Genomic DNA, 15,611 nt, shown 5'->3' on the forward strand with positions numbered 1-15,611 from the left:
AAATTCTGGGAGAATTTGAGGGGTTTTTTTGAAAATTTGGTGTTTTTTTTTAAATTTGAGGGTTTTTTGGGGGAAAATTTGGGGTTTTTTTGGGCTCAAACTTACCTGGGAGGATGTTGGAAACATCAAGAGCTTCAAGTTCTGCTTTTTCTTCCCGAATTTGTCTTAATTTCTGACATTTGGCTAAAGAAGGAGTTCCTGGAAATGGAAAAAAATCCCCAAAAATCACCAAAATATTCCCCAAAATTTGGGGGTTTTGGGGTTTGGTGAAAAAATGGAGTTTTTGGGGTGAAAAATGAGGAAAAATGAGGGAAAAAAGCCCCAAAAATTAGCCAAAAAAGAGATTTTAGGGTTTAATTTTCTTCCTTAAAATTCTAAAATTATTCAAAATATTTTGAAATTATCCCAAAAAATGGGAAATTGAGATTTGGATGTTGGGATGATAATGAAAATTGTGGAATTTTCATTAAAAAAATGAGAATTTTGGCCCCAAAATTGAGTTTTGTGTTGTTGAAATGTTTAATGAAATTTATTTTTTGGATTTGAAATATTTTGTGTTTTGATAATATTTAATTTTTTTTAATTAAAGGAAATTAAATAATCTTTTAAAAAATTAGATTTAAATAAATTCAATACAAATAATTTAATTAATTAGTTAATTAAAATTAAATTAAACTTAAATTTAAAAAAACATTAAAAATATTCTTTCAAAATTCTTAACATTGAAAAATATTTTAATGCTTTTAAATCCCGTTAAATTCATTCCAGCCTTTCCCAAAATCTCAAATTTCCTCAAAATTCCCCCAAAATCTGCTCAGAATTCCCAAAAAATCCAAAAAAATCCCCAAAATCCCCAAAATTCCCCCAAAAATCCCCTCAGAATTCTCTCCAGATCCCCTAAAATTCCCCCAAATTCCCTCAAAATCTCCTCAGAATTCTCTCCAAATCCCTAAAAAATCCCCAAAATCCCCAAAATTCCCCCAAAATCCCCTCAGAATTCTCCCAAATCCCAAAAAAATCCCCAAAATCCCCAGAATTGTCCAAATTCCTTAAAAATCCCCAAAAAATCCCAAATTCCACAAATTCCCCCAAAATCTCCTCAGAATTTCTTCCAAATTCCTAAAAATCCAAAAATCCCCAAATTTTCCTCAGAATTCTCCTAAAATCCCCAAAAATTCCCAAAATCGCCTAATTTCCCCAAAATTTCCTCAAATTCCTCCAAATCCCCAAATCCCAAAATCCCCAAAATTCCCTCAAAATCCCCTCAGAATTTATTCCAAATCCCCAAAATTCCACATTTCCATTGAGTCTCACCTCACAAAGGACCCCCTGAGGGCCTCAAAATCCCCAAAAATTCACCCAAAATTGTGCCAAATTCCTCTCAAATCCTCCCCAATCCACTCCAAACTCCCTCTAAATCCCAAATTCCCAAAATTCCCCCAAAATCCCCTCAGAATTTCCCCAAAATTCCCTAAAAATCCCCAAATCCCACAGTGCCGTTGAGTCTCACCTCACGGAGAGTCACCCGAGAGCCTCAAAATCCCCAAAAATTCCCCCAAAATCGCCTCAAATTCACCCAAAATTCCCCCAAATTCCTCTCAAATCCACCCCAAACTCCATCAAAATCCCAAATTCCCTCAAATTCCCCTCAGAATTCTCCCCAAATCCCCCAAAATTCCCTAAAAATCCCCAATTGTCTCTACTACCAAGTCTCACCTCACTCGGGGACCCCTGAGGGCTCCAAAACCCCTAAAATTCCCCAAAAATCACCCAAAATTCCCTCAGAATCCTCTCAAATCCACTCAAATCCATCCCAAACTCCCTCAAAATCCCAAATTCCCCTCAAAAATCCCCTTAAATCCCCTCAGAATTTCCCCAAAATTCCCTAAAAAACCCCAAATCCCACAGTGCCGTTGAGTCTCGCCTCACGGAGGGTCACCTGAGGGCTTCAAAACCCCTAAAATTCCCCCAAAATCGTCTCAAATTCACCCAAAATTCCCCCAAATTCCTCGTTTTTTTTTTGTGTTGGTGTGGGTCAAATCCACTGTCCCAAACTCCCTCAAAATCTTTTTTTTTTTTTTTTTTTTTTGTTTTTTTGGTTGGTTTGGGTGGGTTTTGTTTTTTTTTTCCAAATTCCCCTCAGAATTCTCCCCAAATCCCCCAAAATTCCCTAAAAATCCCCAGTTGTCTCTACTACCGAGTCTCACCTCACTCGGGGACCCCTGAGAGCTCCAAAACCCCTAAAATTCCCCAAAAATCACCCAAAATTCCCTCAAATTCCTCTCAAATCCACTGAAATCCATCCCAAACTCCCTCAAAATCCCAAATTCCCCAAAATTCCCCCAAAATCCCCTCAGAACTTCCTCAAAATTTCCAAAAAATCCCCAAATCCCACAGTACCATTGAGTCTCACCTCACGGAGAGCCTCAAAATCCCCCAAAATCCCCAAAAATCCACCTCAAACCCCTCAAATTCCCCCAAATCCACTCAATTCCACCCCAAACTCCCTCAAAATCCCCAAAATTCCCTGTTTTTTGTTTTGTTTGGTTTGGGGGTTCCCAACAGATCCACCTCGGACTCCCCAAAATCCCCCAAAACCCCCCAAAAAAACCCAAAAATCCCCCAATTTCTTACCTTCCAGCCCCATCTCCCTCAGCGCCGCCCTCAGCGCCTCTATGGCCTGGCCCAGCGTGCTGCATTGCCCCAGGAGCCGCTTGTAGTTAGGGCGCCCCCCGGCGGCTCGGAGGTATCGCTTCAGCCGCGCCAACCGCGGCGGGTCCTGGGGGCGGGGCTTGGCTTAGGGGGCGGGGCTTAGAGAAAATGGGGCGGGGCCTGGGGCGTGGTTTAGCGGAAGGGGCGTGGCTTGGGATTTTGGGTTGTTTGTAGAAAAGGGGGCGTGGTTTGTGGGAAAAGGGGCGTGGCTTGGGGAGAGGGGCGTGGCTTGGGGAGAGGGTGGGGCTTGGCAAAGGGGTGGGGTTTGGGGAATGGGCGTGGTTTGCGGAAAGGGGGCGTGGTTTGTGTTAGGGCTGGGCTTGAGGAAAGGGGCGTGGCTTTGGGAAAGGGGGCGTGGCTTGGGGAAGGGCCTGGCTTGGGGAATGAGTGGGGTTTAGGGGTGTGGTTTGGGAGAAGGGGGCGTGGTTTCAGGAAAGGGGGCGTGGTTTGGGAGAAAGGGGCGTGGCTTGGGGAAATGGGCGTGGCTTGGGGAAAGGGGCGTGGCTTGGGTTGGGCGGAGTTTAGGGGGAAAGGGGAGTGGCTTGGGTTGGAGAAAGGGGCGTGGCTTAAAGGGGCGTGGCTTAGCGAAAAGGGGTGGGACTTTGATTAGGGGCGGGGCTTGTGGAAAGGGGGCGTGGTTTGGGGAAGGGGGCGTGGTTTGGGGAAGGGGTGTGGTCTGGAAAAAACCCAAAAATCTCCCAAATTCCCCCCACATACATTCCGAAAAATCCCCCCAAATCCCATGAAAATCTATCCAAATCCCAAAATCTCCCCCGAAATACATCGAAACCCCAAAATTCCCCAAATTCTTCCCCAAATTCCCTCAAAATCCCAAAAATTTTTCAAATTCCCCAAAACCCAAAATTAAAAAATCCCCAAACCCCCAAAATCCCCAAAATTCCCCCAAAATTGTCAAAATCCCCAAAATCCCCCAAATAAAAAATCCTCAAAACCCCCAGAATTCCCCAAAATTCCCAAATTCCCCAAAATCCCCCAAAATTCCCCAAATCTCCCAAATTTCAAAAAAAATTCCCAAAAATTCCCCAAAATTCCAAAAAATCCCAAAAATCTCCAAAAATGGTTCTGATCCCCAAATTCCCCCAAAATTCCCAAAAATTCCCCAAAATCCCCCAAAATTCCCCCAAATCCCCAAAATTCACCTTCCCAGACCTCCACTGCTCTTCCTCCTCCTTCCTCTTCCTCTTCCCTTTCTTCTCCTCCTTCTCCCTTTTCCGCCATTTTCCCGCCAATTCCGCCAGCGGCAAATCCTCCGAATCTTCCGACTCCGATCCGGAACTTTCCGCCTTTTTTTGGGGAATTTTCCGGGATTTTCCAGCTTTTTCCTCCTCCTCTTCTTCCTCATCCTCTTCCTCGCTCTCCGTTGCTTCTTTTTTCCCTTTTTTTCCCGTTTTTTGCTCATTTTTTCCCATTTTTTGCTCATTTTTCTCCATTTTTTGCTCATTTTTTCCTGTTTTTTTCCCATTTTTCTGGGAATTTTCTTCTTCTTCCTCCTCCTCCTCTTCCTCGCTCTCCGTTTCTTCTTTTTTCCAGTTTTTTCCCATTTTTTGCTCATTTTTTCCCGTTTTTTGCTCATTTTTTCCTGTTTTTTGCTCATTTTTTCCCGTTTTTTGCTCATTTTTTCCCGTTTTTTGCTCATTTTTTCCTGTTTTTTTCCCGTTTTTTGGGGAATTTTCTTCCTCCTCTTCCTCCTCCTCCTCTTCCTCACTCTCAGTTTCTTCTTTTTTCCAGTTTTTTCCCATTTTTTGCTCATTTTTTCCTGTTTTTTTCCCATTTTTCTGGGAACTTTCTTCTTCTTCCTCCTCCTCTTCTTCCTCACTCTCAGTTTCTTCCTTTTTCCCTTTTTTTCCCATTTTTTGCTCATTTTTTCCCGTTTTTTGCTCATTTTTCTCCATTTTTTGCTCATTTTTTCCTGTTTTTTTCCCATTTTTCTGGGAATTTTCTTCCTCCTCTTCCTCCTCCTCTTCCTCACTCTCAGTTTCTTCTTTTTTCCAGTTTTTTCCCATTTTTTGCTCATTTTTTCCTGTTTTTTTCCCATTTTTCTGGGAACTTTCTTCTTCTTCCTCCTCCTCTTCTTCCTCACTCTCAGTTTCTTCCTTTTTCCCTTTTTTTCCCGTTTTTTGCTCATTTTTTCCCGTTTTTTGCTCATTTTTTCCCGTTTTTTGCTCATTTTTTCCCGTTTTTTTCACGTTTTTCTGGGAATTTTCTTCCTTCTCTTCCTCCTCCTCCTCTTCCTCACTCTCAGTTTCTTCCTTTTTCCCTTTTTTTCCCATTTTTTGCTCATTCTTTCCCATTTTTTGCTCATTTTTTCCTGTTTTTTTCACGTTTTTTCGGGAATTTTCTTCTTCATCTTCATCTTCCTCTTCCTCTTCCTCCTCCTCTTCTTCCTCACTCTCAGTTTCTTCCTTTTTCCCTTTTTTCCCCGTTTTTTGCTCATTTTTCCCCGTTTCTTGCTCATTTTTTCCCGTTTTTTTCACGTTTTTCGGGGAATTTTCTTCTTCCTCCTCATCTTCATCCTCCTCATCCTCTTCACTCTCAATTTTCCTCTTTTTTTTCAGATTTTTTCTGATTTTTTCCTCTTTTTCCCCCTTTTTTTCCTTATTTTTCTGCCTTTCCTCCTCCTCCTCCTCTTCCTCACTCTCAGTTTCTTCTTTTTTCCCTTTTTTTCCCATTTTTTGCTCATTTTTTCCAGTTTTTTGCTCATTTTTTCCCATTTTTTTCACGTTTTTCTGGGAATTTTCTTCTTCCTCCTCATCTTCATCCTCCTCATCCTCTTCACTCTCAATTTTCCTCTTTTTTCTCACATTTTTTCCAATTTTTTCCTCATTTTTCCTGTTTCTTTCCTTATTTTTCTTCCTCTCCTCTTCTTCCTCTTCCTCATTTTCGGATTTTCTTCTTTTTATCCCAATTTTCCCAATTTTTTCCTCTTTTTCCTCTTCTTCCTCCTCCTCTTCTTCCTCTTCTTCCTCCTCTTCCTCCTCAAACTCAATTTTCCTCATTTTTCTGTCATTTTTCCCGATTTTTTCCTCTTTTTTCCCATTTTTTTCCTTTTTTTCCTCCTCTTCCTCCTCCTCTTCCTCTTCCTCCTCCTCTTCCTCACTCTCAATTTTCCTCTTTTTTCTCCCATTTTTTCCCATTTTTTCTTCTTTTTTCCCATTTTTTCTCATTCTCTCCTCATTTTTCTTCCTCTCCTCTTCCTCCTCCTCTTCCTCACTCTCAATTTTCCTCTTTTTCACCTCATTTTTCCCCATTTTTTTCTCTTTTTCCCCATTTTTTTCCTCCTCTTCCTCCTCCCCTTCCTCACTCTCAATTTTCCTCTTTTTCACCACAATTTTCCCCATTTTTTCCTCTTTTTTCCTATTTTTCTCCTTTTTTTCCTCTTCTTCCTCCTCCTCCTCTTCCTCACTTTCAATTTTTCTCATTTTCACCTCATTTTTCCCAATTTTTTCCTCATTTTCCCCATTTTTTTCCTCATTTTTCTCTCTTTCTTCTTCCTCCTCCTCTTCCTCTTCCTCACTCTCAATTTTCCTCATTTTTCTCTCATTTTTCCCGAATTTTTCCTCTTTTCCCCCATTTTTCTCCTCCTCTTCCTCACTCTCGATTTTCTCCTTTTTTCTCCCATTTTTTCCCATTTCTTCCTCATTTTTCCCCAATTTCTCCTCCTCCTCCTCCCCTCCGCCAGGGGGCGCCATCTTGGGGGCGTGTCCTCCTCTCGCCACGCCCACTTCCGGTCCCGCGCCGCCTTTTCCCGGGAAAACCGCCCTGGAATGGGAAAAGGGGCGTGGCCAATCGGGGCGTGGCCGCTTCAAGGGGCGTGGCCAATCGGGGCGTGGCCTCGGGGGGTCTCCCCAGCCTCCCCTCCCCCTCCCCTCACCTTTCCCCGCCGCTCGGCGCCGCCATCTTGCCGCGGTGGGCGTGGCTTCCACCCGGAAGTGAAACCACAGCGCGGAAGTGACGTCAGAGCGCGGGTCGAGCGGTTAGAACCAATAGGAAAGGCGGGACATGAAGCCGGAAGTGAATCAGCCAATAGGAATGAGGAGGAGGTGGAATTAGTTATTTTGACCAATCAGAGCGAGGGGAGGGCGGGGCTAAGCTCGCTCAGCCAATAGGAACGAAGTAAAGCGGAATCCAAATACGGAAGAGAATAGCGGCGAGAAGAACCAATCAGAACGCGGCTCGGAGGTCAGTAAGCCAATAGGAAGCGAGGAGAGGCGGGGCGAAGCCGCTGAGCCAATAGGAGGCGAGGAAAGGCGGGAAAAACGGCGCGAAACTGACAGACAGAATTTTCGTCCAATCAGCTTTCAGCATTGCGGAAAACTAACCAATAGCCAGCAAGGAAAGACGGGAGATGAAGCTCACAGCCAATCAGATTGCGAGAATGACCCGGAGATGGAGGGAGGGACTTCTGAAGGATCAGCCAATCAGGGTGCAGCGCGGGAAAGGCGCAGCCAATGGGAGGCGAGGGGGAGGGCGGGGCTTGTCGGCCATGAACGGCGCGGGGGAAGATGGCGGCGGCTACAAGCGGCGCTGCCGAGCCTTGAAGCGGAGATTGAAACTGCTGCTTTACGTGAGGGAAAAATGAGGGAAATTTGGGGGTTTTGGGGAAATTTGGGGGGAATTTGGGAAAAATTGGGAGTTTTGGGGGAAAATTTGGGGTTTGGGGGGAAAAAGGTGAATTTTTGGGAAAAATGGGCATTTTGGGGGAAAATGGGGTTTGGGGGAAAAGGTGTTTTGTGGAAAAAATGGGTATTTTGGGGGGAAAAAGTGGATTTTTGAGGGGAAAAAGTGGATTTTTGAGGGGAAAAAGGAGATTTTCGGGGGAAAAATAGGGATTTTGAGAGGAGAAGGAAGGATTTTTAGGGGGAAAAAGTGAATTTTGAGGGGAAAAAAGTTGAATTTTGAGGGAAAAAGTGGGAAAAAATAGGGAGTTTGAGGGGAAAAGGGGAATTTTTTGGGGAAAAACGGGGATTTTGGAAATTTGGGGTTTTGGGGAAATTTGGGTGTTTTTGGGGAAAAAAGGGTGAATTTTTGGAGAAAAATATTAATTTTGAGGCGAAAAAGTGGATTTGGGGGGAAAAAGGTGAATTTTTGAGGAAAAGTTCTGCTTTACGTGAGGGGAAATTGGGGATTTTGGGGGAAAATTGGGGATTTTTGAGGGAAATTTGGGGGGTTTTGGGAAAAAATTGGAGTTTTGAGAGGAAAAAGGTGAATTTTTGAGGAAAAAAGTGGATTTCTGAGGGAAAAAAGTGAATTTTCGAGGGGAAAAAAAGAGTGATTTTGGGGAAATTTGGGGGTTTTGGGAATAATTTTGGTGTTTTGGGGGCAAAAAAGTGAGCTTTTGAAGAAAAGTTCGGTTTATGTGAGGGAAAAATGAAATGGGATTTTTGAGGAAAATTTGGGGGTTTTGGGGGAAATTTGTTTGGGGTTGGGTTTTGGGGAAATTTGGGGTTTGGGGGGAAAAATGGGGTGGGGGTGGTTTTGGGGGTGTTTTGTTTGGGGTTTTGGGGGTGGTTTTGGGTTTGGTTTTGTGGGGGGTGGGATTTTGGGGGAAGTTTGGGGGTTTGGGGAAATTTTGGGGGTTTTGGGGGATAATTTTGGGGGTTTTTGGGGAAATTTGGGATTTTTGGAAAAGTGGATTTTGGGTGGGAAAAGTGAGTTTTTGGGGGGAAAAGTGAATTTTGGGGGAAAAAGTGTTTTGGGGATTTGGGGTTTGGGGGAAAAATTGGGTTTTTGAGGTTTGTTTGTGGGTGGGGGAGAATTGGGGTTTTGGGGAAAATTTGGGGTTTTGGGAAAAATTTGGGGGTTTTGGGGAAATTTGGGATTTTTGGGGGTTTGTGGGAAAAGGTGAATTTTTTGGAAAAAGTGGATTTTGATGGGAAAAGTGGATTTTTGAGGGGAAAAGTGAATTTTGAGGGAAAAAAATGGGTGATTTAAGGGAAATTTGGGGGTTTTGGGGGAATCAAAAGTGAATTTTTGAAAAATTTGGCTTTACGTGAGGGAAAAATGGGGAAAATGGGATTTTGAGGGAAATTTGGGGTTTTGGGGGAAAAATTGGCATTTTGTGGGGAAAAAAGTGGATTTTTGAGGGGAAAAAGTGGATTTTTGAGGGGAAAAAAAGGTGATTTGGGGAAATTTGGGGGTTTTGGGGTCAAAGAAGTGAATTTTTGGGGAAAAGTTCAGCTTTACGTGAGGGGAAAATGGGGAAAATGGGATTTTTGGGGAAATTTGGGGGGTTTTGGGAAAAATTGAGTTTTTTGGGGGAAAAATTGGGATTTTGGGGGGGAAAATGGTGAATTTTTGGGAAAAAGGTGGATTTTTGAGGGAAAAAGGTGATTTGGGGATTTTGGGGGCAAAAAAGTGAATTTTTGAGGAAAGTTTGGCTTTGTGTGGGAAAATTTGGGGATTTTTGAGGTAAAATTGGGGGTTTTGGGGGGAAAAAGGTGAATTTTTGGGGCGAAAAAGTGGATTTGGGGAAAATGAGGAAGAATTGTGAGGGGAAAAGTGAATTTTTGAGGGAGAAAAGGGTGATTTGGGGGGGAAAAGTGGATTTTCGGGGAAAACTGAATTTTGGGGGGAAAAAGGTAAATTTTGTGGGATAAAGTGGATTTTTGAGGGGAAAAAGAGATTTTTATTGGGGAAAAAAGTGGATTTTGAGGGGAAAATATTGAATTTTGGGGGGAAAAAGGTGAATTTTCAGGAAAAAAGGCAAATTTTAAAGGAAAAAGATGAATTTTGAGGGGAAAAGTTAATTTTGCATTAGGAAAACGAAAAGATTTTGATTTAATTTTTTTTTTTTTTAGGAAAGGAAAGCAAAGAATTGAATAAACTGATTAATTTTTGGGGAGAAAAGCAGAAATTTGGGGGGGAAAAGTCAAATTTTGGGAGGGAAAAATCCACATTTTGGGGGAAAAAGGGTCAAATTTGGGGATTAAACTCAAATTTTGACGGGAAAACATTGAATTTTGTGGCCAAAAAAAGCCCAAATTTGTAATTTTTGGGGGAATTTCTCACCATTTTGGAATAAATAATAAATAAGTGTTGAATAAATAATAATTAAATAATAAATAAATCCAGTGGAAAATTTTCGTAGTTTAGTGGAAAAAAACTTCAAATTTTATGGGGAAAAATCTGAATTTTGGTCATAAAATATCATTTTGTGGGGAAAAAAAATTGAGGAAATTTGGGGAAAATTGTAATTTTGGGACTGAATTGTAATTTTGAGAATTAAATCATATTTGGGGAATAAAAAAGGAATTTAGGAAAAATTACGATTTTGGAATATGGAAGTGAAATTTAATAATTTAAATATTAATTATCAATTAAAGTATTAAATAATAATATGAAAATTAATGTTAAAAATATAAAACATAAATATAATATAGAGAAATATTTTTATAATAAATACATAAATCTAGAAATAACAATTTTGAGATTAAAACCCCAAAATTGATGCAAAATCCTCAACAATTCACTGAAAAACAAGTCAAATCAGGTGAAAAAAAATCAAAATTTTGGGTCAAAAAACCTCTTTAAATCCCAAATTTTTGGGGTAAAAAACCCCAAATTTTGGGTTTGAATTTTTCAGGTGATATTTTAACCCTTAATTAGCATAATTAACATCACATAATTAGCATAATTAACAGAATTTTTTGGCCACACCCACAGGAACAGGAATGTTTCCAGGAGGAGCTGAGAAGAGCTCAGAGGAAATTGCTGAAGGTTTCCAGGGATAAAAGGTATGGAAATTCCTAAAATTCACCGCAAAAATTCAGATTTTTTTTGGTCTTTGAAACCCTAAAATATTTTAAAAATAATAATTAAATAATGTGGTTGTGGGTTGTTATATACTAAATGTTTTAATATTAAAATTTGCCAAATTCACCCCAAAAATTCAATTTTTTCTTGCTTTTAAAGCCTAAAATAATTTAAAAATAATAAACAAATAATGTGGTTATGGATTTTTATATATTGAATTTTGTAATATTGAAATTTGCCAAATTCAGCCCAAAAATTCAGATTTTTTTATTGCTTTTAAACCCTGAAATAATTCTTTAAATACTAAATAAATAATGTGGTTATGGATTTTTATATATTGAATTTTGTAATATTAAAAATTGCCAAATTTACTCCAAAAATTCAATTTTTTTTTCTTTTAAAGCCTAAAATAATTTAAAAATAAAAATTTTTTATGTATTTTTATGGATGGAATTTTATAGTGTTAAAATTGGCAAAATTTACCCCAAAAATTCGATTTTTTTTGTGTAAAATATTTTTTTGTCTGAAATAGTTTTGAAATTATAAATAAATAATGTGGTTGATAATTTTTTTGGTTGTTATCTACTGAATTTTATAATATTAAAATTTACAAAATTCACCCCAAAAATTCAAATTTTTTTTACTTTTAAAGCCTAAAATATTTTTAAAATAATAAATTAATAAATAATGTGGTTATGGGTTTTATATGTGGAATTTTGTAATATTAAAATTTGCAAAATTCACCCCAAAAATTCAATTTTTTTTGTTTTAACTCTAAAATTAGCTTTATTATAATAACGAAGTGAATAATTTGTTTTTCTGGTTTTAGGTATTTTTTAATTTATATATTTATATTTATAACATTTTCTATATAATTTTGCAACAGTAAATTTTCCAAAATTTCTGCCAAATATTCTTTTTTTTTCTCTGAGCCCTAAAATTCCTTTTTTATCATAATAAAACAAATAATATATTTTTATATTTTTATATTTTTAGAAATGTAATTTTATAATAAAACTCCGAAAATTTACCCTAAAAATTCTCTTTTTTTTTAATTTGAATTTTGGAATTGTTTTTTTATAACAATGAAAGAAACTAAATATACTTTTATGTTTTATATTTTTGTCATTTTATGATGATAAAGTTTCCAAAAGTTACCTAGAAATTTCTGGTTTTTTGTTTTGAACCCTAAAAGTGTTTTTTGTATAATAACAAAATTAATTAATATTATTTTATACAAAAATTATTTATGTTTTTATTTTGAAATGTATAAATTTATGGCAATAAAATTCCCCAAATTTCCCCCAATAATCCCCTTTATTTTAACTCTAAATCTTAAAACCAAATTATTTGTAACTTTAAGATAAACTAATCAATTGTGTTTTTAAACTAATTAGTAAACTGATAATTAATAACTTTAAACCAATTATTAAACTAATAATTGCATTTTAAGAATTACAGTTTTTTAACAACGAAAATAACAAAAATAAGTAAAATAAATTGTGACAATAAAATAATAATGATAAAAAGTAAAAAAATTAAAACCGGTAATGAATAATAACTTTCAAAAACAACTAAAAATAACTAGAAAATAAAACAAAACATCAAAAAATGACCAAAATTCCCATTTTTCTCCCCAGTTTCCTCCTCGACCGACTCCTGCAGTACGAAAACGTCGACGATGATTCCTCAGGTGACCTTTGGGGGTCAAAGGTCAACAACCCCTGACCTCCCCTCCCCCACCCCCTCACCCTCCCCTCCCCCCCCAGACTCGGAGGCGACGGCGTCGTCGGACAACAGCGACGGGGAGGCGGCCAAGGGGGCGGAGCCAGCGCCCGCCAAGAGGTGAGGGGGGCAAGATGGCCGCCGGGGGTGGGTAGGGATTCAAGATGGCTGCCGTAGGTGGGGTAAATGTGGTTTCAAGATGGCTGACAGGAGCTGGTGGGGTTTCAAGATGGCGGCCAAGGGGGTGGAGCCAATGCCAGTCGAGAGGTGCGCGGGGGCAAGATGGCTGCCGGGGGTTTCAAGATGGCTGCCGGGGGTGGGCGGGGCTTCAAGATGGCTGCCTGGAGTGTGGTTTCAAGATGGCTGCTAGGTGAGGGAGTTTCAAGATGGCTGCCAGGTGTGGGCGGGGCTTCAAGATGGCTGCCGGCAGTGGTTTCAAGGTGGCTGCCAAGACTGGGTGGGGATTCAAGATGGCCGCCAGAAGTGGGTGGAGCTTAAACACTAATGAGAATCTCCTATGGGTGAAAAATCCAATATGGAGGCCAGCGGAAGTGGGTGTGGCTCCCACCGGAAGTGGGTCTCAATTAGCCACTTCCGGGAGTGGGCGGAGCTTAGAAATCAATAGGCATCCAACATGGCCGCCACCGGAAGTGGGCGTGGCTCCAACACAGCCACTTCCGGAAAGTGGGCGGAGCTTATCCACCAATGGGGATCCATTATGGGGTCCAAATCCAAGATGGCCGCCGAAAGTAGGGTTAAAATCCAAGATGGCCACCGCACGGAAGTGGGCGTGGCCAACCCTCTCCCCTCCCCCGCAGGCGCCGCTCTCCCTCCCCTCCCCCCGCCGGCTTTGGCTCCTCCCCCTACCTGGTGAGTCCCGCAAGCCCCTCCCCCTCATTTGCATAAAGCGGGGCGTGGCCGGCGCCGGAAGTGACCACGCCCCCTTTGTTTCCCGCCAAGATGGCGTCGCCGACCTACAGCTCCTTCCCGGCGCCCTTCCCGCCCCTCCCCCCGCAGGGCGGGGCCAGGCCGCGCCCCTCCCCCGCCCGGCGCAGCAAGGGGAGGCGGGGACAGGTGAGGGGGCGGGGCTAAGGGGGCGGGGTCAGTGTGGGAGGGGTTAAAGTGGGCGTGGTCACCGTGGGAGGGGCTCTAAAGTAGGTGTGGTCAATAGTGGGAGGGGCTAAAGGGGTGTGGCCAGTGTGTGGGAGGGGCTAAAGGGGGCGTGGTAAGTGGGTGGAGCCAAGGTGGGTGTGGCCATTGTGGGCGGGGCTAAAGGCGTGTAGGAGGGGCTAGAGGGGGCGTGGTAAACTGGGGGAGGGGCTAGAGTGGGTGTGGTTTACTGGGGGAGGGTTTAAAGTGGGTGTGGTCAGTGTGGGAGGGGCTAAAGTATGTTTGGTCAGTCTGACCTGTGCTAAAGTGGGTGTGGTCGGTGGGGGAGGGGCTCTAAGGTGGGTGTGGCCACTGTGGGACTAAAGTGGGTGTGGTCAGTGTGAGCAGGGCTGAAGTGGGTGTGGTCAGCATGGGGGAGCTAAAGTGGGTGTGGCTTTTAGGGGAGGGGGCTAAAGTGGGTGTGGTCAGTGTGGAAGGGGCTAAAGGGGTGTGGTCAGTGTGGGGGAGGTGCTAAAGTGGGCGTGGTCTGTGCTTGAGGGGTGTGGTCATTTGGGGAGCGGCTAAGGGGGTGTGGTCAGTGTGGGGGAGGGGCTACAGTGGGTGTGGTCAACTGGGGAAGGGCTAAAGGGGGTGTGGTCAGTGTGGGGGAGTGGCCAAAGTGGGCGTGGTCAGCATGGGAGGGTGTGGTCAGTGGTGGGCGGGGCTAAAGTGGGTGTGGTCAGTGTGGGCGGGGCCAAAATGGGTGTGGTTACCTGGGGAGGGGTTAAAATGGGCGTGGCCACTGTGGGCGGGGCTTGGCGGTCACTGCGGGTCAAAGGTCACGCTGACCTCTCTCGTCCCCTCCCCCCAGCTCGCCCCTCCCCCCTCTCTGCCCTTCCCGGGGGGTGGGGGAGGGGCGGAGCCCGGCAGGGGGCGTGGCCCCGGCTCGCCCCTCCCCCCGGCGCTGGCCACGCCCCCCGCGCTGGCCACGCCCAGCCCCGCCCCTCCCCCCGTCCCGCCCACGTTGCCGCGGCGACTGCTGAGCGACCCTGGGGAGGGGGAGGGGAGCGACGACCCGCTGGACGGAGACGATGAGCTGGTCATCGACCTGCCCGAGTGACCGCTGAGTGACCAACTGACCGCTGAGTGACCAGTGATCACTGAGTGACCAGAGTGACTGCTGAGTGACCGCTGAGTGACCAGTGAGTGACCAGTGACTGCTGAGTGACCGCTGAGTGACCAGTGACTGCTGAGTGACCACTGAGTCACCAGTGACTGCTGAGTGACTGTCGAGTGACCACTGAGTGACCACTGAGCGATGACCCGCTGGACAGAGACGATGAGCTGGTCATCGACCTGCCCAAGTGACCACTGAGTGACCAGTGATTGCTGAGTGACCAGTGAGTGACCAACTGACCACTGAGTGACCGCTGAGTGACCACCGAGACAATGAGCTGGTCATCGACCTGCCCAAGTGATCAACTGACCACTGAGTGACCACTGAGTGACCACTGAGCAATGAGCCCCTGGATGGAGATGATGAGTTGGTTATCAACCTGCCTGAGTGACCACCTGGCCACTGAGTGACCACTGAGTGACCGCTGGGTATCAACTTCCTGGAGTGACCACTGAGTGACCCCAGAGTGACCACCGAGTGACCACTGAGTGATCAACTGGCCACTGAGTGATCAACTGACCACTGAGTGATCCTGAGTGACCACTGAGTGACCAGTGACTGCTGAGTGACCACCAAGTGATGCTTCCCTGGATGGAGATGATGAGTTGGTCATCAACCTGCCTGAGTGACCACTGAGTGACTAGAGTGACCATTGAGTGACCACTGGGTGACCACTGGGCATCAGCTTCCTGGAGTGACCACTGAGTGACCATGAGTGACCACCGAGTGACCACTGAGTGACCAACTGACCACTGAGTGACCACTAAGGATCAACTTCCTGGAGTGACCGCTGAGTGACCAGAGTGACCACTGAGTTACCAACTGACCACTGAGTGACCACTGGGCATCGACTTCCTGGAGTGACCACTGAGTGACCACCCAGTGACCACCGAGTGACCATCGAGTGACCACCGAGTGACCACCAAGTGACCGCAGAGCATCTCAGAGATTTTGGGATGAAAAACAGAAATTTGGGAGGAAAAACCAAAATAACTTCCAAAGAAAAAAAAAAGTGAAATTTTGGACAAAAACCCAAAACCTCAGAAAATAAAAAATTCCGAAATTTTTTGGGGGAAAAGAAGGAATTTTGGGCAAATCCCAGATTTTTGGCGGAAAAAAAGGAATTTCGGGCAGA

At 43.4% G+C, this 15,611-nt stretch overlaps 2 protein-coding genes across 3 annotated transcripts; one reads left to right on the forward strand and one right to left on the reverse strand.

Annotated features, from left to right (window-relative positions):
- Positions 1 to 49: 49 nt before the first annotated feature.
- On the reverse strand, positions 50 to 6,706 carry LOC146423801 (uncharacterized). Its single transcript, XM_085044447.1, has 4 exons — positions 6,605 to 6,706; positions 3,873 to 6,492; positions 2,635 to 2,779; positions 50 to 198 (listed from the first exon to the last, which is right to left on the reverse strand). Exons 1-4 carry the CDS (start codon positions 6,628 to 6,630, stop codon positions 50 to 52), a joined length of 2,940 nt encoding a protein of 979 aa, XP_084900573.1. The 5' UTR covers positions 6,631 to 6,706.
- Positions 6,707 to 7,206: 500 nt separating this feature from the next.
- On the forward strand, positions 7,207 to 14,883 carry INO80E (INO80 complex subunit E). Of its 2 annotated transcripts, XM_085044515.1 has the most exons (8): positions 7,207 to 7,297; positions 10,396 to 10,466; positions 12,126 to 12,178; positions 12,255 to 12,330; positions 13,029 to 13,080; positions 13,171 to 13,284; positions 14,171 to 14,407; positions 14,766 to 14,883. In XM_085044515.1, exons 1-8 carry the CDS (start codon positions 7,217 to 7,219, stop codon positions 14,775 to 14,777), a joined length of 696 nt encoding a protein of 231 aa, XP_084900641.1. In that variant the 5' UTR covers positions 7,207 to 7,216; the 3' UTR covers positions 14,778 to 14,883. The 2 variants fall into 2 exon arrangements, with proteins under 2 accessions (XP_084900641.1, XP_084900640.1); XM_085044514.1 differs by lacking the exon at positions 14,766 to 14,883 and having other exon boundaries at positions 14,171 to 14,452.
- Positions 14,884 to 15,611: the final 728 nt, after the last annotated feature.

The sequence above is a fragment of the Lichenostomus cassidix genome, unplaced genomic scaffold, assembly GCF_008360975.1.
Source record: "Lichenostomus cassidix isolate B80296 unplaced genomic scaffold, HeHo_3.0 HiC_scaffold_36, whole genome shotgun sequence".
NCBI classification, from domain to species: Eukaryota; Metazoa; Chordata; class Aves; order Passeriformes; family Meliphagidae; genus Lichenostomus; species Lichenostomus cassidix.

What these genes read in the sequence shown, in the direction of transcription:
- INO80E (XM_085044515.1), top strand. Translation starts at nt 7,217, where the DNA reads ATGAACGGCGCGGGGGAAGATGGCGGCGGCTACAAGCGGCGCTGCCGA. An exon ending in GATTGAAACTGCTGCTTTAC is followed by an intron (nt 7,298 to 10,395) that starts GTGAGGGAAAAA and finishes CCACACCCACAG; the next exon opens with GAACAGGAATGTTTCCAGGA. An exon ending in AAGGTTTCCAGGGATAAAAG is followed by an intron (nt 10,467 to 12,125) that starts GTATGGAAATTC and finishes TTTTCTCCCCAG; the next exon opens with TTTCCTCCTCGACCGACTCC.
- LOC146423801 (XM_085044447.1), bottom strand. Translation starts at nt 6,630, where the DNA reads ATGGCGGCGCCGAGCGGCGGGGAAAG. An exon ending in GCGCCGAGCGGCGGGGAAAG is followed by an intron (nt 6,493 to 6,604) that starts GTGAGGGGAGGG and finishes TTCCCATTCCAG; the next exon opens with GGCGGTTTTCCCGGGAAAAG. An exon ending in AGCAGTGGAGGTCTGGGAAG is followed by an intron (nt 2,780 to 3,872) that starts GTGAATTTTGGG and finishes CCCCGCCCCCAG; the next exon opens with GACCCGCCGCGGTTGGCGCG.